Here is a 27,189-nt window from a genome sequence, read left to right as displayed (position 1 = left end):
TAATTATGGAAATCCAAATAGATACCACGCGTCACTGACCACCCTAAAGATATTGTAGTCTGCTTGCAAGGTTTTTCTTTAAAAGAGCATATCTTATGCAGAGCGAGGTCATGTTTCCTAGAAGGATTGTCCTGTGGAACTACCGAGATCTGGTGTTGAGCACACTTCAGTAATGTAGGTCTTTTCGGGACGTTACCATGGCAGTCCTGAAAACCAATCTCAGATATAGCTGGACCTTTAGCCTCCTCCTCACAATCAATGGTGTGCATAAGAAGATTGCTACAGTAGGGGAAGCCTTGGCATTGTTGCAAAAGGAAGATATTGAGGTTTCTGGAGAGGAGGAGATCCTGGACCGGTCACGGGCAATTCAATAGAGATTGGCCAGATATCTCTGGCAGAGAAGTGGGGAACCTTTCCAACGAGCACAGAGGCTTACAGTTGAGACTTAGAGATGCTTTCTGCTGTTTGGTTGTGTGGTGTGTCCGTTACCTTTTTGCTCTCAGATGGCTGTGGAGGTGATGTATACCAGTTCTGGACATCTATGTTAAGAGAGTGTGTTAGTTTGATAGCTGGGATGTCGGGAAGTGGAGGTCTTCTGGTTTATGGGGTTCAGGTGTGATGGATAGTGTGTGTGTCAGGGTATTGGTGTGCATGGTGTGGTGAATTGGGCTTCTGGGAACGTGCTCTTCCTTGAACTGGAGTGGGAGGTCGGTTGGATCCCACTGAGAGGATTTGGGGGAGGGGGGTGGATGGGAGAAGGAAGGGATTGTCCAGGAGGGTTTTTGGGGGGATGGGAAGGGAAGTTGGGGGGCTGGTGGTGGTGGTGGGTGGGTTGGCGACAATAGGAATTTCTGTTTTTCAGACTGTCCAGGATGGAGGGGCTTAACTCACCTCATAAAGGGAAAGCTCTTTTTCGGGAACTAGTGAGACTTCGAGCTTCTATATGTTTTATTCAAGAAACTTTTACGGAAACATGAATGTTATGTGAAGGATCCTAGGTTCCCTGTATTTCTGTGGGCGTCCAAAGTGGGGAACACCAAAACAGGGAGAGTTGGAATCTTGTTTCACAGGAGGGTTACGTTGTAAAATCTGGAGGTTTGGGCTTAGACGGATTTACAAATGTTACCAGAATATGCTTCTGCCGCCCCTTTTGCGCTACTTTAATTTGCTGGACGGTGATAGTTGGTTGCCTTACTTTATGCGGCTGGTGGGTGTCACTATCCTAGCTAAAGAAGGGAAAGACCCCCTGAATTGTCTCAGTGTGAGGGAAAATAACATTTTGCCCTGTATGAAAGCTTGTGAGGAGGATTGGGGTCAGGCTATCCCTTTGGGCCACTGGGACACTATATGGAGGGAGGTGACTTCCTTGAGTCTATCAGCCTTGATTGTGGAGAATAAGTACAAGGAACTCATGAGATAAGAACATAAGAAGTGGGAGGCAGATCAAGATGGCAGCAATGTAGAGGAGCTGTGAGAGACGCTGAACAATTCTCTCCTAGCCTGCATTTCCTCAGTTAAAAAAAAAAAACAAAACCTCGATTTCTGGATGCCCCATACCAAGAGGAAATGGGTGGTCAGGGCTTCTTCCTCGCTGGCCCTGACGTCCACCCCGATACAGCAGACCATGGACCGTTTTTTTTTTCGGCTCTTCCGGCGCCTGTGTATACCGGAGTGGAGAGCTCGGCATTGGGCAGCGAGTTGAGGGAGTCGCTAGCCCTTCCGGGCACTGAAACTTCTTTATCTCCTCCGGGCTCCTTCATGCCTCCGTGTCCGGCAACCGCTGAGACGCTGCAACGAGAGACACATGCTCCCGGAAGTGGAGATGTGGGGTCTCCCGGCGAGGACACAGTGTCGACAGCAGGACAGCTGATGGAAGCCAGCAAGAGAGGGGAATTTCTATCCTCTCCGACGGAGGTCTCCATGAACAGCATCTGGAATCTGCTTCAGCGGATGGAGGGGAAAATGGAAAAATCAACTGAGGAGGTAACAAAAATAACTGAAAAATTGGATTTGCTAACTGGAATAGTTGAAGCTATGAGAGTAGATTATACTGGCCAAGCTAAACAGATGCAGGAGGAAATACAACATTTACAACAGTTTAAGGTGGCTTCAATTAAAGATAGTTCCTCCATACACAAGAAATTGGAACAATTTGAAAACTTTAATAGACGTTTGAACCTCCGTTTCTTAAATTTTCCTCTATTTCCAGGTGTCTTGCCTTTAGATTTACTAAAAAGATATTTAATTGAAAATTTAGAAGTTTCTTCAAGTTGTATTCCTCCAATAAATAAAATTTATTATTTACCGAATAAGAAGACGCCTGGAAGAGAAGAAGGTGAAAATGAGATGGAAAGAGAAAAAAGAGGAAAAATTAATGAAATAGATTTCGCAAATGTGACTGCTCTACTTGAACAAACAATAATGTCTGATATGGATAGAGCAACGCTCTTAGTATCATTTGTTTTTGAGCAAGATGTATATATGATTATGAAATTTTACTTTAAAAACTCTCAAAAATTATTTGGGGGACAGAAAATATGGATATACCCCGATGTTGCTAAGACTACACAAGAACGGAGGAAAGAATTTCTTTCTATGTGTCAGACTATAAATATGGGAGCAAAATTTCTTTTGGCATACCCCTGTAAATGCTTGGTCAGCTACTTAGGTGTTAAATATACTTTTTTCTCTCCTAATCATTTGAAGGAATTTCTAGATGTTAAGAAGATCAACAAGGATTGAAGGACATGGTTGTAAAGGGCGCTTGATACATAAGCCTATAGGTTTAATTAATGCCTCTTAATTTTCTCTCATAAATTATTTTTGCTTGCTCACCCCCCATTATGGTGGTCTAAGAAGGGGATAATTGGTATGAGTGTATAAAGAAGTATTTTAATTTGTTGGTTGGTTTCCTCCCTGTGTTAGATGGAACAAGATGTATTCTTGTGAAATTTGAATGTATAATTTAAAAAAAAAAAAAAAGAACATAAGAAGTTGCCTCCGCTGAGGCAGACCAGAGGTCCATCTCGCCCAGCGGTCTGCTCCCGTGGCGGCCCATCAGGCCTATTGCCTGAGCAGTGGTCCCTGACTATTTCTATAACCTACCTCTACTTCTATCTATACCCCTCAATCCCTTTGTCCTCTAGGAACCTATCCAAACCTTTGAAGCCCTGTAACGTGCTCCTGCCTACCACAGCCTCCGGAAGTGCATTCCATGTATCCACCACCCTCTGGGTGAAAAAGAACTTCCTAGCGTTTGTTCTAAACCTGTCCCCTTTCAATTTCTCCGAGTGCCCCCTTGTACTTGTGGTTCCCCATAATTTGAAAAATCTGTCCCTGTCTACTTTTTCTATGCCCTTCAGGATCTTGAAGGTTTCTATCATGTCTCCTCTAAGTCTCCGCTTCTCCAGGGAGAACAGCCCCAACTTTTTTAGTCTGTCAGTATATGAGAGATTTTCCATACCCTTTATCAGCTTAGTTGCTCTTCTCTGGACTCCCTCAAGTACTGCCATGGTATTGTACCCCTATACTTATCGCCAAAATGGGCCGTGATGGTGAACAAGTGTGTTGGTGGGGGTGTGGGGACTTACATATGTGGTGGGAGTGTACATTGGTGCGGGGGTTTGGGGCCACAGTGTTTGGGACTGTCTCTAGAATATTGAGAAAGACTGCCTATTTCGTGGCCTCATGCCCTTTTATCTTGGCATGACCTTGATCTGGAACAGGGAGTCTAGTTTTTCTGAGTTGGCCTTTACAGCTGCTCGGATTGTGCTTGCGGCTCACTGGAACCAGTCGATATCCCCCCGTTGGCAGATGGTAGTACAGAAATTGAACCAGTGGCCACATATGTGCCAATTAACAGCCCTTCCATATGGCAAGAGGCATCTGGAAGAATTTTCTTTTGCGGTCTTGATTCCGCACTGGACTTGATGGGGAGGGGGGATTTTTGACTCTGTACTGGACTTGATGGGGGGATTTTTGACTCTGCTTGATGTGTGGTTTTGTTTTATTAGGGGAGTGGGAGGGAGGTTGTGACTAATTACAGGAGATTGTATTTCTTGTGATCTATTCTATTAGAAGTTTCCTTATTCTGGTTGCTGGTGGATGGACTTTTGCACCATTATATTGCAGTGTTTTCTGTGTATTTGTTTCTGTGCATTGAGACTTTTGCCCTATTGTATTGCAGTGTTTTCTGTGCATAGAAAACACAAATCAAGATCAGACAGAAAATCGAACCTACCACATTCTGGAACACAGTTGACCCCGAAATAGACTCCAACAACCCCAAAGACTTCATAAACAGTTAGCGTACCCTCAGTGAATCTACACTAAACGAACTAGCTCCAATAAAAAACAAAAATAAAATAGACCATCTAACAAATGGTTTGACAAAGAACTCTTACACCTAAAAAGGAAATGCAGACAATTAGAAAGGACATGGAAAAAACAGAAACAAAATCACACCAAAGCTGAATGGAAAATCCAAATCAAACAATACAAAACCAAACTGAAGGAAAAACGAAAAAACTACTACTCCAAACTCATCGGCATCGAAAAACCAGACACAAGAATACTGTTTGACATCGTAAGAAATCTCACTGATACCAAACCATTCCTCACCACCCAAGGAAACCAAACTCCAATAGCTACCCAATTAGCGGACTATTTCAAACACAAAATCATCACAATCAGATCCACATTCAACAATTCACGAATCAACACAGAAGAGATATGAATTAATCCCACAATAGATGAAGCAATCTCAGCAGATAGGATCTGGACAAACTTCCCAACGATACAATGGTCAGATCTGGACAGGCTTTACAAAAAATATAGCAAATCTTCATGTGATTTGAACAACTGTCCCCCATACTTACTAGCTACAGCTTCCACTAAATTTAAAGCGAGCCTCACACTATGGCTACAAACTACACTAAGGGAAGGTCATTTCCCACCGGAACTAGGCGAAATCATAATTACTCCTATCCTGAAAGATCCCAAAGGTCCTATAGACAATCCTACAAACTATAGACCAAATCGCCTCTATCCCACTATACATCAAACTAACAGAAGGTCTTGTCGCACAACATCTCTCCAACTACCTTGAAGACCACCACATACTGCATCCATCACACTCCGGATTCAGAACTAACCATAGCACAGAAACTCTACTGGTATCACTACTAGACATTGTCCGACAACACCTCAGCAAAGGAAACAAGCTGCTTCTCATCCAACTCGATCTTTCTGCTGCATTCGACCTAGTTGACCATCCCACACTACTCCAGATACTAGATGCAATAGGAATCTCAGGTAATGTTCACAACTGGTTCCAAGGCTTCCTTAAAACTCGAACATACAGAGTCAAGTCAAAAGATCATCTATCTGACCCTTGGTCAAACCCATGTGGAGTACCACAAGGATCACCACTATCGCCCATACTATTCAACCTCTTCATAGCATCCCTTGGCACAATCCTAGACGCCCTAAACACAGTATCATTCAGCTACGCGGATGATATAACTATCTTCCTCCCCTTTGACATTCAAGACCCCTTATCCACAGAACGCCTGAAAACAACAATGGAAACGGTAGAAAAATGGATGTCAAACCATAAGCTGAAACTAAACTCGGATAAAACCAAATTCCTACTAGAGAAGGAAAAAAAAAACATCCTTCACAGAACTTGAATTAAACACAATCAAGTACCCAATGCAAAGCACACTTAAGATTCTGCGAATACAACTAAACTAACTAAACTAAACCTTAGGTTTTTATACTGCGCCATCTCCATGGTCGTGGAGCTCGGCAAGGTTTACAGGGATTGTAATAAGAAAGGAACTCCAGGGAAAGGGTTAGATGAAGATCGGAGGGAAGAAGAATGTTAGAGAGCTAGGATGTCAGAGAGGAGGGAGAAGTTAGATTTTAGAGAAAAGCCAGGTTTTCAGATGTTTGCGGAAGGGTTGGAGAGCACTCAGGTTCCGAAGGGGGGCGGTGAGGTTATTCCAGAGCTCGGTGAATCTGAAGAGGAGGGAAGTCCCCAGTTTTCCTGGGTGGGAAATGCCTTTTAGTGAGGGGAAGGATAGTTTTGATTTTTGGGTAGGTCTGAAGGTACTAAGATTCGAGGAATTCGAGGAAACTAGACAGAAATTGCACAATGCAGACTCAAATCCACAAAATCATCCAAAAAGCATTCTTCACAATGCGAAACCTAAGAAAAATAAGAAAATTATTCAACAAGATTTTAGTACAATCCCTTGTATTAAGTATTGTAGACTACTGCAACAGCCTCTACCTATCATGCCCAAATTACATGATAAAACAACTACAGACCGTTCACAACACGGCCCTCAGACTCATCTACTCCCTCGGCAAATATGACCACATCACCAATGCATACCTAGACTCACTGGCTACCGATAAAAGCAAGATCCCAGTTCAAATTCTACTGTCTACTATATAAAGTAACCCATGGAACAGCACCCAGCTACCTAAACAACCGACTATACCGTAACCTCTCACCCAGAATAAGGAGAACTCAGAGCCTATTCAACTACCCCCCTCTCAATGGTACCCGATGCAAGAAACCATACGACAGCCTTTTGGCGACACAGGCAGCGAAGATTGACACTACCATCTCCAATCTACTGATCAAAACAACAGACATTTAAGTATTCCGAAAAGAAATCAAAACTCATCTCTTCAAAAAACACTTCCCATCATTTTAACCTCACTATAGCACTAGAAAATACTCTCATGAACACCACCACCACCACAGCAAAACCTTCAACATTGTACAACTCACTACTGTATCCCGATTGTACTATTATTCATCACAGTAACCTATTATATACTTACTCTTTACTTTATAATTAATGTTCTTGTGGAGGTTGGTGAGGTTCTGGTCTGTTTCAAGAAGGACAAGGATGTCATCAGCGTATGTGTAGATTGTTTCAAGGGGGGAAAGTTGGAGGAGCTTCAGGGAGGACATGTAGATGTTAAAGAATAGGGGATAGGGGTGATCCCTGATGGACACCGCACGATGGTGTCCAAGGTACGGACATGGTGCCATTTGTGTTGACAGTGTAGAAGGAGAGCAAAGGAAGTTTGAGAAACACTTTAGGACGTATGTCGATGTAACTTTTCCCCTTTATCCTCTCGTATTTCTGTTATGTTTGTCTACGAGTCTGTTTTTATACCCTTTTTTATTCAATTCTATTTGTTTGTTTGTTATAGCTCATTGTAATTCACTTAGTAAATTATAGATAAGCGATTCATCAAATTAATTAATAAACTTGAAACTTGAAAGCTGCAGAGAGATCGAATTGTAAAAGAACAGTGAATTTCTTACGAGAATGTAGTTGTTGAAACTTTGAAATTAGGGAAACTAGGAGGAATTTTAGTTGCCAGGCATTAGACCATTCCTCTAACTTTTGCAGATCCTTTTTCATATTTTCCACTCCCTCTTCGGTGTTTACTCTATTACAAATCTTGGTATCATCTGCAAAAAGGCACACTTTTCCTTCTAACCCTTCAGCAATGTCACTCAAACATATTGCACAGGATTGGCCCCAGCACCGAACCCTGAGGGACTCCACTACTCACCTTTCCTTCCTTCGAGCGACTTCCATTAACCACCACCCTCTGGCATCTGTCCGACAGCCAGTTTCTGACACAGTTCACCACTTTGGGTCCTAACTTCAGCCCTTCAAGTTTGTTCAACAGCCTCCCATGAGGAACTGTATCAAAGGCTTTGCTGAAATCCAAGTAAATTACATCTAGCATATGTCCTCGATCCAGCTCTCTGGTCACCCAATCAAAAAATTCAATCAGGTTCGTTTGGCACGATTTACCTTTTGTAAAGCCATGTTGCCTCGGATCCTGTAACCCATTAGATTCAAGAAAGTACACTATCCTTTCTTTCAGCAACACTTCCATTATTTTTCCAACAACTGAAGTGAGGCTCACCGGCCTGTAGTTTCCTGCTTCATCCCTGTGACCACTTTTATGAATAGGGACCACATCCGTTCTCCTCCAATCCCCAGGAATCACTCCCGTCTCTAGAGATTTGTTGAACAAGTCTTTAATAGGACTCCCCAGAACCTCTCTGAGCTCCCTTAGTATCCTGGGATGGATCCCATCTGGTCCCATCGCTTTGTTCACCTTCAGTTTTTCAAGTTGCACATAAACACCCTCCTCCGTTAACGGCGCAGAATCTACTTCATTTTCTCGTGTAACTTTGCCAGACAATCTCGGTCCTTCTCCAGGATTTTCTTCTTGAACACAGAACAGAAGTATTTGTTTAGCACATTTGCTTTCTCCTCATCACTCTCCACATATTTGTTCCCAGCATGTTTTAGCCTAGCAATTCCATTTTTTATCTTCCTCCTTTCACTAATATATCTGAAAAAATTTTTATCTCCCTTTTTTACATTTTTAGCCATTTGTTCTTCCGCCTGTGCCTTTGCTAAACGTATCTCTCTCTTGGCTTCTTTCAGTTTCACCCTGTAGTCCTTTCTGCTCTCCTCTTCTTGGGTTTTTTTATATTTCATGAACGCATAATTCCCGTCTGGCGTTCTAAGGCGTATTATCCCGTTTGTGTTCTTTTTCCTGTCGCTAATGTACCTGAAGAAGGATTTGTCCCCTTTCTTAATGTTCTTTGCTAGAGTTTCTTCCATTCGAAGTTTGGCCTCCCTGACTGCTGTTTTGACCGCTGCAGACCTTGTCCTGTATTCAATGTTAGCTTCTTTTTCCCCCGTACATTTGTATGAAAGAAATGCTCTTTTCTTCTCCTTTTTTTTTAATTTATGAAATTTAATACGTTTACAATATCAAATGATATCAAAGAAAAAAAGGAATTTCAATACAAATTTCCAACACACCAAGCAATACAAAAACAATCCTTTACAAGCCCTCTAAATGGGGAAACATATTGCTTATTTAACAAACTTAATTTTAAAGGAAAACAAAGAAATGGGTTGAATTCCAATGAACCCAAATCATTCCCTACTAAATGTAGGACTCTGACTTCCAACCTAAATTTCTCATCAAAGAATGAAAGAAGATAAGGTAAAAAAAAATACAAAGAAAAGATCTCACTTCTGTTCACGAGCTGATAGGAATTGTTGCAACTGAATGGGGTCCCAGAAAACAAATTCAGTGTCTTGTAACTTAACCAGACATTTACAAGGAAATTTTAAGTAAAAAGATGCCTCAAGTGCCAATACTCTAGTTCTCAATTTCAAAAATTCTTTTCTCCTAAACTGCGTGGCTCTTGAGACATCAGGAAAAATACTAACCAAATCCCCACAGAACTTGGTCAGTCTATTTTTGAAATAAAGTTTCATTAACAACATTTTATCTGTCTCACTCATACGTGTTAGTATCATTGTGGACCGAGTCTGGATAACATCCTGAGAGTCTTCCAGAAACTCTGTCAAATTAACTTCATCTGTTACCAGATGGTCCACATCCTGTACAGTTTTCTTTTTCTTCTGGGGAATATGATAATTATTTATTGGAAAGGTATCCGCATTGGGTACTCCCAGTATTTCTTTGAAATATTTTCTTAACAATATTTCTGGTGATAACAAGTGAGTCACTGGGAAATTAACCAAGCGGAGATTCTTTCCCCGATGCATATTTTCTAACATTTCCATTTTTAAATGCAACGACGTAGAGTCTTTGATCGCAGATAGTGAAACAGATTTCAATGTGTTAACTTTGAGTTTCAACCGCACCTAATCTTGTTTCCAGACAATTTAAATTGGCATCCACATTCTCAAATTTTTGAACCACAGACTGTGAGTAATCAGATGTTTGTTTCATTGATTCTCTGAGAAACCCTTCAACTCTAGAAATACCTAACCATAAATCTTTAAGAGTAATATCTTGTTTTTCCACTGCTTGTGATTGTTCAACCACTACACTTGTAAACTCAAGTGGTTTAGGTATTTCAGTAAAAACCAATTTACTTATTTGAGTGGGTGATACCACAGGACCAGTGGAAATACTGGGAGTTATATTCCCACAATAACACCAGATATTGGATGAAGGGGGTGTGTCCTTTCAAGAGGACTCAACGATGCTCCGGATACGGGGGAGTTCAAATCAGGTAAGTTTTGTGCTAGAGTCTCTAAGGAAAAAGTCAAATGTCTGTCCATGGGACCTACAATAACATGTGTTGAACTTTTTGGTTTAACTTTCCTTTTGCCCATAGTCAATTAACATTATACAACCTGATATCCTGCTCCACAGCTCTACGTTGCTCCAAGGGGCTCCCAAAGGGCGTGACCTGCCCCTTAGGGCACGCCCCTGCGGCCACGCCCTGCGGCCGCAACCGCAGCAGCAGGCAAGTTTAAATACAAAAAAGAAAGGCAAGGAGGACGGACCCAGTGACGTCAGGGGCCGTCTTCCGAATTGCCTGATCGATGTGGCTGCGGGCGCTGCTGCTACAGCTGGCAGTTCGGACCAGCGAAACAGACCTCCGGTGTTCTCAGAATGCTAAGCAAATGGCTCCCAGTCCCTCCGCGGCAGCAGGCAAGTTTAAATACAAAAAAGAAAGGCAAGGAGGACGGACCCAGTGACGTCAGGGGTCCGTCTTCCGAATTGCCTGATCGATGTGGCTGCGGGCGCTGCTGCTACAGCTGGCAGTTCGGGGCAGCGAAACAGACCTCCGGCGTCCTCAGAATGCTAAGCAAATGGCTCCCCTCTTCTCCTTGACAAGGTACGAGACCTCATCAGTGAACCATTGGAGTTTCTTTTTTCTTTGTTGTTTATTTACCGATTTTATGTAGCGGATAGTTGCCTCATGAAGGGTCGATTTCAAGGTTGACCACATAGCTTCCACATTATCAGTTACTTCTTGAACCTGCAGCGTCTGATGGACGAAATCTCCCATGCGTGCGAAGTCAGTGCCCCGGAAATTGAGTACCCTTGTTTTTGTTTGTGATCTAGGGAAGCCTTTCCTAAGGTTGAACCATACCATGTTATGGTCACTGGTGGCTAGCGTTTCTCCCACCGAGACCTCCGAGACGCTTTCCCCGTTCGTAAGTACCAGGTCCAGGATGGCCTGGGCCCTAGTGGGCTCTAGTACCATTTGTTTGAGCCGTACTCCCTTCATGGACGTTAATATCCTCCTGCTACCACAAATTGTCACTGAGAGTGTGTTCCAGTCTACTTCAGGCATGTTGAAGTCCCCTAGCAGAACAATGTCCCCCCGTAAGGTGATATTCTCAATGTCTTCAATTAATTCTGCGTCCTTGTACTCTGATTGTCTTGGAGGTCTGTATACCACACCAAGGTACAGGCATTTTTCTCCGCCTCTGGCCAGGTTTACCCAGATGGATTCCCCAGTGTACTTGTCATCCGTGATCCTGGTTGTCTTGATGTTCTCTTTGATGTAAAGTGCTACCCCTCCTCCTAACTTACCCTCTCTATCTTGGTGAAGCAGGTTGTATCCTGGTATAGTTATATCCCACCCATGAGAGTCTGTGAACCATGTTTCGGATATTGCTACCACGTCTAGGTCTGCATTAACTATTTCTGTTTCCAGTTCTAGAAATTTATTCCCTAGGCCAGCGATGGCGAACCTATGGCACGCGTGCCAGCTGTGGCACGCGAATGCCTTGCAGCTGGCACGCGGGAAAGTCCGCAATAGAGAGCTGCACGGGTCGCGGGGATCCCGTGGGGATGCCTGCGAGGGTCGCGGGGTTCCTGCGGGGATGGATGTACTAAGTCGCGCGGCTTTTCTCCCTACCTGCTCTGCTTGCAGCACAGAGCCGAACGGAAGTCTTCCCGACGTCAGCGCTGACGTTGGGAAGACTTCCGTTCGGCTCTGTACTGCAGGCAGGGTAGGTAAGGAGGAGTAGCCTCGCGGCTCGAGTGGCTTCCAAGGGAGGGGGGCGGTCCGCCCCGCCCCGCCCCGTGTGCAGCACAGCCGGCCAGGTCCCTTACGTTTGTGGCGCTAACCCGACCGACCGACAACAGCCCTGGTCCGACAAACCTCCCTGCCTTTAACCGCGAATCTAAATTACCTTCTTACAGCAGCTGTAAGAAGGAAATTTAGATTCGCGGTTAAGGGCAGGGAGATTTGTCAGACCGGGGCTGTTGTTGGTCTGTCGGTTGCGGAAGCGCCACAAAAGTAAGGGGACCTGGCCGGCTGTGCTGCACCCGGGGTGGGAGAGAAGGAGGGGGGAGAAGGACGCTGAAAGCACTGGGGAAGACAAAAGGGGTGGAGAAGGACGCTGAAAGGCCATGGGGAAGACGGGGTGGGGGGGAAGGACACTGAAAGCATTTGTGGAAGACAGAAGGGGGAGAAGGACGCTGACAAGACATGGGGGGAGAAGGACGCTGAAAGCACATGGGGAAGACAAAGGGGTGGAGAAGGACGCTGAAAGGACATGGGGAAGATGGGGCGTGGGGTAGAGAAGGACGCTGAAAGGCCATGGGGAAGACGGGGGGGGTGGGTGGAGAAGGACGCTGAAAGGAAATGGGGAAGAGAGAGTGGGGAGAAGACGCTGGCAGGGAAGAAGACAGAGATGCCAGACTATGGGGGGGAGCGGAGGGAAGAAGATGGGTGCCAGACCAATTTGGAAGGGGGGAGAAAGGGAGAGGCACAGTAACAGAGCAAATGGAAGACGCAGAAGGAAGAGAGACAGTGGATGGAAGGAACTGAATGAGAACATGAGGAAAGCAGAAACCAGGCAACAAAGGTAGGAAAAAAATTCTATTTCTTTTTTTTTTTTTTGCTTCAGGATAAAGTAGTATATTAGTTGTGTTGATAAAGATTTATAAACAAAAGAGGCTCTGGTAGAAACCCATTTACAAAGTGTGTATTCTTCCCAATTAATATTTCCAAATTAATAAAGTCTTTTTGCTTATTTGTAAATGGGTTTCTACCAGAGCCTTTAATTCAGTAGCATAATTAAATGAAATAACTATTTCTGAAGTTTATAGGGATGGAGGGGATTCCTCGCGGGGACGGAGGACATTCCTCGCGGGGACGGAGGGATTCCTCACGGGGACGGGTGAAACTTTGGCGGGGACGGGTGGGATTTCTGTCCCCGCGCAACTCTCTAGTCTGTAATTAAGATATGCGGCGCAGCGGGAAGCGAGTGTGCCGGTGTCTGCTTTGCAGCTCACCTGGCAACAGGGCCGGACTGGCCATTGGGAGGACCGGGCATTGTCCCGGTGGGCCGCGGCCCATCCTTCTGTGCTGGCTGCAGTCCTGTGAGTGGATGTTTAGCCTGCCTGTCTTCCCCTTAGTATCCTATGAGCCAGGCAGTGTGTGAGGGGGAAGTGGGGGGAGGAAGAGAAGCTTCACACTGAGTCTGTCACAGGAACTCAGTGAGGCTGTAGTGTGACTTCACATGTGACATCTGTAATCAGGAACAGTTCCTAGTGCTCCCATGCTAGAGAGGTGAGGATATGGGGGGAAGTTAATGTGTCTAATAATGTGCTCCTCTGTAAAAACCTCTGTATCTTCCATGGGGGACATGCTAAATTTGAGGAAATAAAAAAGTTGCTTATGATGATTGCATAGAGAAGTTCAGTAAGCTGAGAGGAGGGCTGGGCTCTCTGTGAACAACCAACACACTAATCCTCTGCGCTGTACCTTATGGAAAACTCAATATAGCAAAAAACAGTAAAGTGTATATGTGGCCCTTCACAGTGCTTTTGTAAACATCATAATAAAATAACAAAGGCTCCAATAATGAAAAATAAAAGTCCTTTTCCCATACACTCAGGTTGCACAAGTCCGGTTTTCACCCGGACAGTATATTTTTTGACCAAAACGGATGTCTACAATTAGTAAAATTCCCCAATCACATATTTTTTTATGGGGACGGATTTGTAAACAGCACTTCATTAGATTTTTTTTATTATACAAATTTTATCTTTTTGTAGACTTGAAGTCTTGAACAAAGAAAATGAGTACAGCAAAAAAAGCAAAAACAGATAGTGGAAGACCATTCCAAGAGGCCTGGACAGAGTACATATGGAGTGATTGAACGCAGTGGGAAAGAATTGTGTATTATGTATAATGAAAGTGTTGTGTCTCGCACATCAAGTGTCAAACGTCACAAATCTCCCTCGACTGCATATCCCGTCTGCATATTGGTCCCTCGGTGCCCCTCAACATGGAGTCCCCGATGGCTATTACTCTACGGGGACTCCATGTTGAGGGGCACCGAGGGACCAATATGCAGACCGGATATGCAGTCGAGGGAGATCTGCTGTCTGCCCGGAGCCATCTTGTTTCTATTTTTTATGTTTCTAGCGATGTCACAATGGGTTCATTATCCTATACCTGACTCACATAAGAATTATGAATGGGCAGCCACTGACCCTCAAGCCTTGCTTTGAAGAATGCTGGTGTAGAAGGACTGAGGTTGAGACAGACATTAAAGAATAACAAGGGATGGTTTCCTGCGGGGACTGGAGCAGTGATGAATTTTGTCACTGAGTCATTCTCTGCTTCTAATCTAAGACTTCTCTAAACTGAACCTGCTTGTTTAAAGGTGACTGTCCTGTGTTTGGGGTGTGGCCAGGGCAAGATTAATTCTTCAGTGGCCCCTAGCACCCAAGTACACTGGGCTCCCTGGCCCTGCTCTCCTACGTCCCCCTCCTGTGAGAGTCTACCCTCTTGATCTGGGTCCAGAAGATCAAGTAGCACCTTCATTATTAAGTGCAGCTGAATTTGCAGTATTCAAAAGGCCTTGGGCAGAGTTCCTACACTGGCCACAGTTGACCCAGAAGCCTTCCTTCTAACGCAAAATTGGCTGCACTGAATAATAAAGGAGGCAAAACTTGGACACCTGAGCTATCATGGAGATTGTCTAAGAGCATTTGTCCCTCTCTGTCCCAGTGGCTCATTCACAATCTGCCTAATCTGCTTGGAGGAACAGAGGAAAAAGTGACTTGCCCAGGTCCCCAGAAGCAGTGCTGGGGGAGACTCCTACCCACTTCCTGCAGCCATTCTCCCGCCCAGCTACATTTGTTTATGGCTCCTCCCCCTCCTCGAAGTAATAGGAGCCGAGATGCCTTCTTGCCTGCCCGCCCTCCGCCAATCAGGGCTAGAGGGCGTTCCCTTTGCGTAACTCTCCCCGCCCGAGGGACCATTCTCGCCAATCAACACTAAAAGATTGCGTCTCTCGGTACTGTGTGAAGCTCCGCCTCCCGTCTGGGACGTCATCAGCCTGTGCCTAACCCGAGACCTCGTGTTTTGCTCTTTCTTCTTTGTTCCTTTCGTTTGCGGAGATCGCCAGCTCCAAGTCTCCGTTTCTGCCCTTCTCTCCCTCCCTCCTTCCCCGCGGCCAGAAAGGAAAATGCCTGCAGGAGCTTCTGGGCAGGTAAGAGACCATCTTGTTGCCCTTTGGCCCAGGTGCTCTTGACCCCATTGCCTCGGACTTCTAGATTCTCGCCATTGTTTGTGTTTCAGATGCGGCTGAGCTTTGAGGATATCTCCGTCTCTTTCTCTCAAGAGGAGTGGGCTTATTTAGATGAAGAGCAGAAGGAGCTTTACAGGGAGGTGATGAAGGAGAATTATCAGACCCTGATCTCATTGGGTAAGGGATACTTTGACATGATTTTTAGCAGTGTCCAGACAAAGCAAATGAGGAAAATCTCATAAAACCCAAATATATAAATGCTCAAAAATAATGTTATGTAGAAACACCGTCGTACTCGGTTGATACATCATTGATAAAATAGACAGTAATGGACAGTCTCCAGCTATAAATTGGCATCTTCAATTACAAGTAAAAAATACTCTCTTTATTAATTTTGTTGAAATTCTTATTACACCTATTAAAAGGAAAATGTCTTCTCATGGTGGTGCTTAAACTATGTAAATAATGAAGATAATTTCAAATTGAACTTTATTTTTATTCAAGGATAATCAAAATACAGCTTAGATGGAAGGGAGTGCCCTGGGGTGGGACTTTATACTATGTTATGCTAATGGTGTCCACTCTGCTCCTTGTGACTGTGGGCAGATCACTTGCTCCCCCATTGCCCCAGAGAGACTGTGAGCCCACCGGGGCAGACAGGGAATTATGCTTGAGTACCTGAATAAATTAATGTAAATGGACACCGTCTAGCCCGCCTACTACACAGGGCTTTAAACTAGGTAAGTTGGGGGAGGGTACGGGCTACCAATACTCTTTTGAGACTGAACTAAGTAAACACTACATTTCTGGGACACATTACAATTCTGGGTCTAAGGGGAGTACACATAGCAATTCTGGGTCTAGAGGGAGTACACACTGTAATTCTGGGACCAGCAAGAGTAACACGTTGCAAAATGCACTAAAGGAGCTCAAGTAGTCCAAACGGGAATACCCCCACAGGGTACACACATTACCAAGTCTGGGATAGGAGCACACTGTGGTCATGGGGAGTCCGGGATAGGTACACGCTGTAACTCTGGGTCTAGGGAGTGTAAGAGACACGCAAAAAATACTAATGGTGTCCTAGTTGATAAAGAGGGATTGTCCCCACTGAGATACAACAAACACACAACATGGAGGGCTATGTACGTCAACGCCCACAATCTGGGAAACAAGTTCCTAGACTTGGAAACAGAAATGAGGAATGCCGACCTGGATGTGGTGGCGATATCTGAGACCTGGCTCACAGACTCCCACGGGTGGGACATGGTCATACCAGGTTACAACTTGCTTCGTCGGGACAGGCAGGGCAAAATGGGAGGTGGGGTAGCATTATATACTAAAGATGACATTAAGGTCACCAGAATCACAGATGTACAGTACAATGGGGAATCCCTTTGGGTAAATTTGGCCAGAGGGAAGGACAAATGCCTGTATCTTGGCGTAGTATACAGACCCCCAAGACATCAAGAAGACCTAGATATGGAATTAATCGGAGATATAGAGAATATCACTTTGCGGGGGGACACAGTATTGGTAGGTGACTTCAACATGCCCGATGTGGATTGGGTTACGCTTTCCTCTGCTTCCGGCAGCAGCAGGAAGCTATTAAATTATTTGAATGGAGCAGGACTCAGGCAACTGGTATTTGAGCCAACAAGGGATCAGGCAATTTTGGACCTGGTACTTACCAATGGAAAAAGTATCACAGAGGTCTCGGTGGGTGAAACTTTGGCCTCTAGTGACCACAATATGATATGGTTCAATCTCAGGAAAGGTTTCACGAAACCTACCTCACTGACCAAGGTTCTCAAGTTCAAGGACACAAACTTCCAAGACATGGGAGACTTCGTTCACCAAGCGCTACTAACCCAAGCAGACACCGACAGCGTGGAAGAAATGTGGTCAACTTTGAAAACCACCATACAGGAAGCAACAAACCGCTATGTTAAATCAGTAAGCACACGGAGTAGGAACAACAAGCCACAGTGGTTCTCTATGGAGATCTCGGACCTCATCAAAGAGAAGAAAAAAGCATTCATCTCTTACAAACAATCAGGGACACAGGACTCCAGAGTAGATTATCTGACCAAGTCAAGAGCCGTCAAAGCGGCAGTTAGGGAGGCCAAATTCCGCATGGAGGAGTCTCTAGCAAAGAACATCCAGAAGGGTGATAAATCCTTATTCAGGTATATCAGTGATAGAAAAAAGAAATCGGGTGGGATAGTACGACTCAGAAAACCAGATGATGACTATGTAGAGACGGACTCGGAAAAAGCCCAACTGTTTAATGAATACTTCTGTTCAGTCTTCACCCGCGAGGCGCCGGGAATCGGCCCTCAGCCACAGACAAGGATTAAATCAGTAGACCCGTTTAGTAATTTCAAATTTACACCCAGCAGCGTCTACTTCGAGCTGTCAAAAATCAAGGTCAACAAGGCAATGGGGCCTGACAACCTACACCCTAGGGTACTCAGGGAGTTGGGTGATGTCTTGGCGGAACCGCTATCCGCGCTCTTCAATCTCTCCCTTAGTACAGGTAACGTCCCGATGGACTGGAAGACGGCTAACGTCATTCCACTACACAAGAAAGGCTCCAGGATGGAGATGGCAAACTACAGACCAATGAGTCTCACTTCAATAGTGAGCAAACTAATGGAAACCCTAATCAAATGCCAATTGGATAGAATCATGGACGAGGAGAATCTACAGGATCCCCGCCAACATGGATTTACTAAGGGGAGATCCTGCCAATCCAACCTGATCAGCTTCTTTGACTGGGTGACGAGGAAGCTGGATGTTGGTGAGTCTCTGGACATCGTCTACCTGGATTTCAGCAAAGCATTTGATAGCGTGCCACACCGCAGGTTGCTGAACAAGATGAGTTCTTTAGGTTTGGGCGACACATTAACCAAATGGGTTGGGAACTGGCTTGGAGGTAGACTTCAGAGGGTGATGGTGAATGGCACCCCTTCCAAAATGTCAGGTGATAAGTGGAGTGCCACAAGGCTCCGTCCTGGGCCCGATCTTGTTCAACATCTAGATAAGAGACTTGACAGAAGGGCTCCGAGGTAGAATAACATTATTTGCCGATGATGCCAAACTGAGCAATGTAGTGAGCAAAAGTACAACAGACAAAAAAGCAATGGCAGACGATATGGTGCATGACTTACTTCTGCTGGAGCACTGGTCTAGGTCCTGGCAACTCAGTTTCAATGCCAAAAAATGCAAAGTCATGCACCTGGAAAGCCAAAATCCATGCAAGATTTACACCCTAAATGGCGAGATCCTGACAAGAACTGAAGCAGAAAGAGACTTAGGGGTGATTGTCAGGGAAGACATGAAGTCTGCAAACCAAGTAGAGCAAGCTTCATCCAAAGCAAGGCAACTCATAGGTTGCATACGCAGGAGTTTCGTCAGCCGTAAACCTGAAGTCATTATGCCACTGTATAGATCCATGGTGAGACCACACCTGGAGTACTGTGTGCAATTCTGGAGGCTGCATTACTGCAAGGATGTGCTGAGACTGGAATCGGTCCAGGAATGGCCACCAGGATGGTCTCAGGACTAAAGGAGCTCCCGTACGAGGAGCGGTTAGGGAAATTGCAGCTCTACTCACTCGAGGAACGTCGAGAGAGGGGAGATATGATCGAGACATTCAAATATCTCACGGGCCGCATCGAGGTGGAGGAAGACATCTTCTTCAAGGGTCCCGCGGCAACAAGGGGGCATTCGTGGAAAATCAGGGGCGGGAAACTGCACAGTGACACTAGGAAGTTCTTCTTCACTGAAAGGGTGGTTGATCGTTGGAATAGTCTTCCACTTCAGGTTATTGAGGCCAGCAGTGTGCCGGATTTTAAGGCCAGATGGGACAGACATGTGGGATCTACCCGCAAAGATAGATAGGGAGGGCCATTGGAGTGGGCAGACTTGATGGGCTGTGGCCCTTATCTGCCGTCTATTTCTATGTTTCTATGTTCTGAGCTGATCTGGGAGAACAGAAAATTGAACAAATAAATACATTTATCTCTTGCTGGATTCAGAGTGATTTACAAACAGATGATTAGATATATGACTGATTTCCATATATGGGCAAAATGTTCTGCAGGAAAATTCCCATCCAAGGACCCGTGACCCTTATTTATTAATTTATTTTCTGTCCCATCTTCCCCAAGAGCTCAGGACTTGGCAATGATATTATAATACAGGCAGTCCCCGAGTTACAGACTCCCGACTTAAGTACGACTCAAACTTAAGAACGTGGTTGTGGCTTCATTTGATTTGATTTGATACACTTCCCCCTCCCCATTTGCAGTTTCTGCACTCGTGATTTCACATAATCGCAATTTTTTTCTGGGGAGGGGGAAAATTTAAAAAACATTTTTTTTTACCTCCCTGCCGCCTTCCCGGCTTTACCTGGTGGTCTAGAGGGCTTTCGGGGCAGGAGCGATCTTCCTACGCTCCTGCCCCGTGCAGATTGCCATGAGGAAATGGCTGTAGGGAGTTCCCGTCATCGTACCTTAAGAAGGATATGGCGTTACTCGAGAAGGTTCAGAGAAGAGCGACACGACTGATAAAAGGGATGGAAAACCTTTCATACGCTGAGAGATTGGAGAAACTGGGTCTCTTTTCCCTGGAGAAGAGGAGACTTAGAGGGGATATGATAGAGACTTATAAGATCATGAGGGGCATAGAGAGGGACAGATTCTTCAAACTTTCAAAAAATAAAAGAAGAAGAGGGCATTCAGAAAAGTTGAAAGGGGACAGATTCAATACAAATGCCAGGAAGTTCTTCTTTACCCAACGGGTGGTGGACACCTGGAATGCGCTTCCAGAGGACGTTATAAGGCAGAGTACGGTACTGGGGTTTAAGAAAGGATTGGACAATTTCCTGCTGGAAAAGGGGATAGAGGGGTATAAATAGAGGATTACTGCACAGGTCCTGGATCTGTTGGGCCGCAGCGTGAGCGGACTGCTGGGCATGATGGACCTCAGGTCTGACCCAGCAGAGGTATTGCTTATGTTCTTAATTTGTATTTCTGCCCAATGACCCTGACATGCTCCGTGATTCTGGTATTCTGGGGTTAGCATCTGGTACAGTTGATTCAGAATCAACAAAATGCCTTAAGTAATTTAAAGATGTGATAGTGTCTGAAGATCTAAAGGTGAAAAAACAGTGTGACAAGGCAGTGGCTGCTGCCAAAAGGATGCTGGGCTGTATAAAGAGAGGCGTAGTCAGTAGAAGGAAGAAGGTGTTGATACCCCTGTACATGTCATTGGTAAGGCCCCACTTGGAGTATTGTGTTCAATTTTGGAGACCGTATCTGGCGAAGGACGTAAGAAGACTTGAGGTGGTTCAGAGGAGGGCGACGAAAATGATAGGAAGAGAGACTGGAAGCCCTGAATATGTATACCCTAGAGGAAAGGAGAGACAGGGGAGATATGATTCAGACGTTCAAATACTTGAAGGGTATTAACGTAGAACAAAATCTTTTCCAGAGAAAGGAAAATGGTAAAACCAGAGGACATAATTTGAGGTTGAGGGGTGGTAGATTCAAGAGCAATGTTAGGAAATTCTACTTTACGGAGAGGGTGGTGGATGCCTGGAATGCGCTCCCGAGAGAGGTGGTGGAGAGTAAAACTGTGACTGAGTTCAAAGAAGCGTGGGATGAACACAAAGGGTCTAGAATCAGAAAATAAGATTAAACATTGAACTAAAGCCAATACTGGGCAGACTTGCACGGTTTGTGTCTGTATATGGCCGTTTGGTGGAGGATGGGCTGGGGAGGGCTTCAATGGCTGGGAGGGTGTAGATGGGCTGGAGTAAGTCTTAACAGAGATTTCGGCAGTTGGAACCCAAGAAATAGCTAAGAAGAAAAAATTTAAATTGAATCAGGTTGGGCAGACTGGATGGACCATTCGGGTCTTTATCTGCCATCATCTACTATGTTACTATGATGTCCAATAATGTTATTAATGGATTCAAGAATGAGTGAAGGGCCTGTAAGGCCAGCATTGTTAAATTGCTGTGCCTGAAAACTAAAACTGAACAAGTCTAGGAGCTACTTATGGATTTAGGCATTCAGATTTTAGCCCTGATGGAAACCTGGTTAAAATATGGGGAAGGACAATTCCTAGTTAGCTCAGCCCCTCCAGGCTTCTCCTCTAACTGTTGGTGTCTAGAGGGTTCCTAAAAATGGGGAGAGGGGTTTGGCACTGATATTTGCTAAAGAATTTTAGGCAGAAGATATTCCGGTGGTTTCACACCCATATAAAAAATTGTTCCCTTCCCCCTCCTTCTTTCCCTTTGTAAGTTGCCTTGAGCCTGAATAGGTATGCGTGATGCATTGTCTATATTTTCTCATGAGGCAACAATTTCCGAAGTGCCCTTGATATCTAATCTACCATTTGTGAGTTGCACAAACCTATACAAGCTCAAGGCGACAGATTAAAGAGGAAGAGGGAAGGGGACTCAGAGAGCAAGTGGAGGGGCCTAGGAGGAAGGGATGATATACAGAAACTGAAACATTTAGTTGTCAAAGAGGTGGGCTTCAGGTTTTTCCTGTATGCAGTAGTTTGTCTCCTTCCTGATTGCTTCTGGGAGGCCATTCCAGGTTTTTACACCCAGATAAGTTAGTATTGAGTAGAAGATTTGCTTGTAGTGGAGGTATTTTGTGGATGGCATGTTTAGTTGAATTCTGTTAAGGATTCTTCTTGATGTTGACCAAGCAGTAGCGAATAGTTGGATGAGGGGAGCTGCTGAATTTCCATACAAAATCTGGTGTAGAATGCATGAAGTTTTGAAGATTATTCAGGATGGTATTGGAAACTAGTGCAGTTGCCTGATGAAGGTTGTGATCAAATCATATTTCTTTAATTTGTAGATTAGTCCGACGGCTTTGTTCTGGATGAGTTGCAGTTTGTGGATAAGAGTGGTGGTGTTGCCTAGGTGATGGAGTTGCAATAGTCCAGTTGAGGTAAGACCATCATCTGATGTGATGTGGGTGGAAGTATGGTCTCGTGAGTCGCAGTTGACGCATAGTGTGTGTAAGATGGTCTTTTTCCAAAGGTTAGAAATTTGTGGTTCCATTGAGAGAGTGTCGTCTAAGATGCAGCCGAGTACCTTGGTGGATTTTTCCATTGTGAGAGTGATGCCCGATGGAAGAGTGAGATTGGACATGCCATTCTGTTGTGCAGTGCGGAAACCAATGGTTTTGGTGGCATTTAGTTTCAATTTGTTGATATTTGCCCAGGTTTGGATTTTATCTATATTGTTTGAGATTTTATTAGCGATATTTGGTTGGTTATAGATTATTGGAATGAGGAGAAGGATGTCGTCGGCATAGAACAGTATGGTTTCGTCTTCCATTTTGATGTGTCCCAGCGAGTTCATAAATAAATTGAATAGGATTGGGGATAATGGGGAACCTTGTGGGATGCCACAGAAAGTCTTCCAAGGGTTGGCCTATTTTTCTTGCTTTTTGACCATGTATTCTCGGTTTTGTAGGAAGTCGGCGAACCATTTCATTACAATCCCTGTTATTCCGATTTCTGCAAGTTTGGTTAGGAATAGTTGGTGGTCTACTGAGTCGAAGGCCGTGGAGATATCAAATTGGAGTAATATTGTCTGATGACCCGAACTTAGCAGCTGTTTGATTTTTGTGATTAGAGTAATGATGAGCTCGGTGCTATGGTTTTTTTTTTTCTGGAAGCCGTATTGTGATGTATGAAGGCAGGAGTGTTGCTCTATATAAATGGCTAACTGCTTGCTGATCAGGGACTCAAGGAATTTAGTGAGGATTGGAATGCCAGCAATCGGCATGTAGTAAAATGATATGGAGAGATCTGCTTGGGCTGTTTTCGGTATAGGGGTTAAGGCCATGTTACCCATTTCTTTGGGTAGGTGCCCTTGGTTCAGGGAACTATTTAGTAGGTTGGTGAGCCAGTTAATGATTTGATGCGGAGCTGCTGAAAGAAGATATGGAGGACAGTTGTCTAGGGGGCTAGTTTGCAAGGCTAGTTTTGAGATTAGTTTAGTGGTATCAGGGATGGAAAGGTTAGTGAATGAAGTCCAGATTTGGTTTGCTTTTATGGGTTCAGTGTATTCTGTAGGGTTATGTTGGGGAGTGTTTGGAGTGGCTGACTTTGCAACTTCTGATTAGACCAATTTGACTTTGTTGAGGAAGAAATCTGCAAGCTCTTGGGCTGAAATTTTGTTAGAGTGGGTTGCCCCTTTATTTGCTGATATAATCAACAAGATGGGAACATCCTCGATCCTTTAAGAAGCCCTCCCTGGATCCCAGTTCTATTGATAATTATAGACCTATGTCCTCTCTGCCATTCCTAGCTAAATATCTTGAGAAAGTAGTTTTTGATCAGTTAATTGACTTTTTGCATAATAACTATCCTTTACCCCTATCAATTTGGTTTCTGTTTTGGTCATGACACTGAGACCCTTCTACTGCCATTCCTGGACTTTATTCAACTAGGTTTTAGTCAAGGCACATGTTTTCTCTTGATCAGCCAAGACATTTCTGCTGCCTTTTGATACTATCTACCACCAAGTGCTGCTAAATAGACTTCTTTCCATTGGCCTATCGAGCACAATACAGAAATGGTTTCAATCCTTCCTTTCTAACAGATCTTATTACCAGTGTTATGTTATTCTCACGGTTCATCTTCTTGTCTTTTCTATTCAATATCTTTCTCCTGCCACTTTGTAGCCTCCTTAAGGGCCTCGTTATTGTCTACTGTCTCTATGCCATTGACATCCAATTCCTGGCTAAGATCAAACATAACATTGAGACAATTATCGAGTTACAATTGCACCTACAGTTTATAGAACACTGGCTAAATGACTATTTCATGAAGCTCAATGTCACCAAAACCTGCATCCTATATCTGATCATCGTTCTCCTGATATATCAAGATCCCTTAGAATCGGCAATTTCCTTATTGCAATAGTTGATAAATTGCACATCTTGGAGTGATTCTTGACTCCAGCCTCTCCATGAAATATCAGATCTCCAGGGTAGATTCCACTCAGTAGTTCAGGCCCTTAATTTTCTCTGCTTTGACTAACAGCCTTATAGTAGGAATATTGAAGTGGCATCTGAGATCCTTGCAAGTTGCCTAAAATGCTACTGCATGTGTCATTACCAAACCAGTGAAACGTTCCCATATATCTCCGGCTCTTATCTCGCTCTACTCCAATAGAACAGGGAGTCTTGAATTTGAGGGAATCTAACAATAAATACTTTGGGGGAACTTAATGCAAAATTTTATTTCCCCCAGGAACAGGCTCTCCTACCGTCACACCTGACATTATATCCCATATTGAACGAGGGGAAGAGCCGTACGTCAAGGATGAGGCAGGAACAGAGGAAAGAGAATCTGGGACAAGCAGCTGCTCAGGTGAGTGCAGTAATAAGAGGGACTGGGGTAAATTGTGGCATTATAACTTAAATGTCCAAACCTGGCTCATCTTTATCTCAGCATTCAGGAGATATTCAGGTCCTTAAATGAGGGCCAAAGATCAATTTTGTGTGAAAATATCTTTATTTATTCAAACCATAAATCACATATTGTATTAAACACTTCAAAGCCATCCAACAATACCCAACATTATAGGTTACAAATTGTGTATTCTAGAAGCGATGCTATTTTCCTTTTACCAACCAACTGACAAAACCAGCGTCACCCGCGTTATTCCTTCACAGTGACCCCCTACGTCTAGTACAGAAAACTGAAAGAAGACTGTCATCCCTCCCCCCCCCATCACTGTAGGCTCTGTGTGGACATTTGTCCGCTATCAGCATCCAAATGTCTTCCACACTCTTGTAGATCCCTTTGTTCATCCAGAAGGTCCAATTTCATTATTATGAACAGGGAAAAAAAGATGTTTGTTTTTAAACAATTTTATGTAGAAGAGACGCAATACAAAAACACAACATTCGTAAACATAGCTCGAATGGAAAACAAATGATAAGAAAGTGTATTGCGTGGTTCTTTGCGTAGACCATAAGGACTAAAAAAAACCCCTAAACTCCCCCCTCCCTCTCCCAACCCATCCCTCACCCCTCTCCAGTGTCAAAAGTTCCGGCATCCCCCCCTGCGATCTGACATCAGCATCAACATGCCGCTGCCCGAGATCTGCTCTCTTCCTTGTGCTTGACCTTGCCAAACCAACCTGATCAGCTTCTTTGACTGGGTGACGAGAAAGCTGGATGTTGGGGAGTCCTTGGACATCGTATACCTGGACTTCTGCAAAGCATTCGATAGCGTACCACACCGCAGGTTGCTGAGCAAGATGAGTTCTATAGGATTGGGCGACACGTTGACGAAATGGATTGGGCACTGGCTTGAGGGTAGGCTTCAGAGGGTAGTGGTGAATGGCACCCCCTCCGAAACGACAGAGGTGATCAGTGGAATGCCACAGGGCTCCATCCTGGGCCCGATCCTGTTCAACATCTACATAAGAGACTTGGCAGAAGGGCTCCGAGGTAAAATAACATTATTTGCCGATGACGCCAAACTAAGCAATGTAGTGGCCAAGAGTACAACAGACAAAAATTCAATGCCCGACAACATGATGCACGACCTACTACTACTGGAGCGCTGGTCTAGGTCCTAGCAACTCAGCTTCAATGCCAAAAAATGCAAAGTCATGCACCTGGGCAGCCAAAATCCATGCAAGACTTACACCCTAAATGGCGAGATCCTAACAAGAACTGAAGCAGAACGTGACCTAGGGGTGATCGTCAGTGAGGACATGAAGGCTGCCAATCAAGTGGAGCAAGCTTCCTCCACAGCAAGGCAAATCATAGGTTGCATACACAGGAGTTTCGTCAGTCGTAAGCCTGAAGCCTTTGTATAGATCCATGGTGAGACCACACCTGGATTACTGTGTGCAATTCTGGAGGCCGTATTACCGAAAGGATGTGCTGAGACTAGAGTCGGTCCAGAGAATGGCCACCCGGATGATCGCGGGTCTCAAGGATCTCCCGTACGAGGAAAGTCTGGATAAATTACAGCTCTACTCACTCGAGGAACGCAAAGAGAGGGGAGATATGATCGAGACTTTCAAGTATCTCACGGGCCGCATCGAGGTGGAAGAAGACATCTTCTTCTTCAAGGGTCCCGCAGCAACAAGGGAGCATTCGTGGAAAATCAGGGGCGGGAAACTGCACAGTGACACTAGGAAGTTCTTCTTCACTGAAAGGGTGGTTGATCGCTGGAATAGTCTTCCACTTCAGGTTATTGAGGCCAGCAGTGTGCCAGATTTTAAGGCCAGATGGGATAGACATGTGGGATCTATCCGCAAAGATAGATAGGGAGGGTCACTGGAGTGGGCAGACTTGATAGAAACATAGAAGATGACGGCAGAAAAGGGCTATAGCCCATCAAGTCTGCCCACCCTACTGACCCATCCTCTTAAGTAATGTAATGTAATGTAATTTATTTCTTATATACCGCTACATCCGTTAGGTTCTAAGCGGTTTACAGAAAATATACATTAAAATTAGAAATAAGAAAGGTACTTGAAAAATTCCCTTACTGTCCCGAAGGCTCACAATCTAACTAAAGTACTGGAGGGTAATAAAGAAGTGAAAAGTAGAGATAGAGGAAAAATTAAAAAATATAATAAACATTTTTAATAAGACAGCATTGATCTAAATACTTTGGAGGTAGAAGAGAGGAGAGAAAGTAATGGATGCAGAAGGTGGAACCGTTGAACAGTAGAATTTTGGAGAAATTTAAATGATAGAAATAGAACAAAACAAAGACAAAAGGCAAA

General features: G+C 44.4%; 1 protein-coding gene across 2 annotated transcripts in view; it reads left to right on the top strand.

Moving 5' to 3' along the window:
* Positions 1–15,126: 15,126 nt before the first annotated feature.
* LOC117354638 (oocyte zinc finger protein XlCOF6-like) overlaps positions 15,127–27,189 on the top strand; it is a 30,873-nt gene continuing 18,810 nt past the window's right edge. Inside the window, exons 1-3 of one of the 2 annotated variants that reach the window (XM_033932466.1) lie at positions 15,127–15,353; positions 15,443–15,569; positions 24,693–24,806. In XM_033932466.1, coding sequence (XP_033788357.1) covers positions 15,330–15,353; positions 15,443–15,569; positions 24,693–24,806 — 265 coding nt within the window. In that variant the 5' untranslated portion in view covers positions 15,127–15,329. Of the gene's footprint in view, positions 15,354–15,442; positions 15,570–24,686; positions 24,807–27,189 lie in introns of both variants that reach the window. The other variant, XM_033932465.1, reaches the window with a different exon arrangement.

This window comes from Geotrypetes seraphini, chromosome 2 (assembly GCF_902459505.1).
Source record: "Geotrypetes seraphini chromosome 2, aGeoSer1.1, whole genome shotgun sequence".
Taxonomy (NCBI): Eukaryota; Metazoa; Chordata; class Amphibia; order Gymnophiona; family Dermophiidae; genus Geotrypetes; species Geotrypetes seraphini.
Note: the sequence above shows the minus strand (reverse complement) of the source record. Positions and strands in the feature narration are given on the sequence as shown.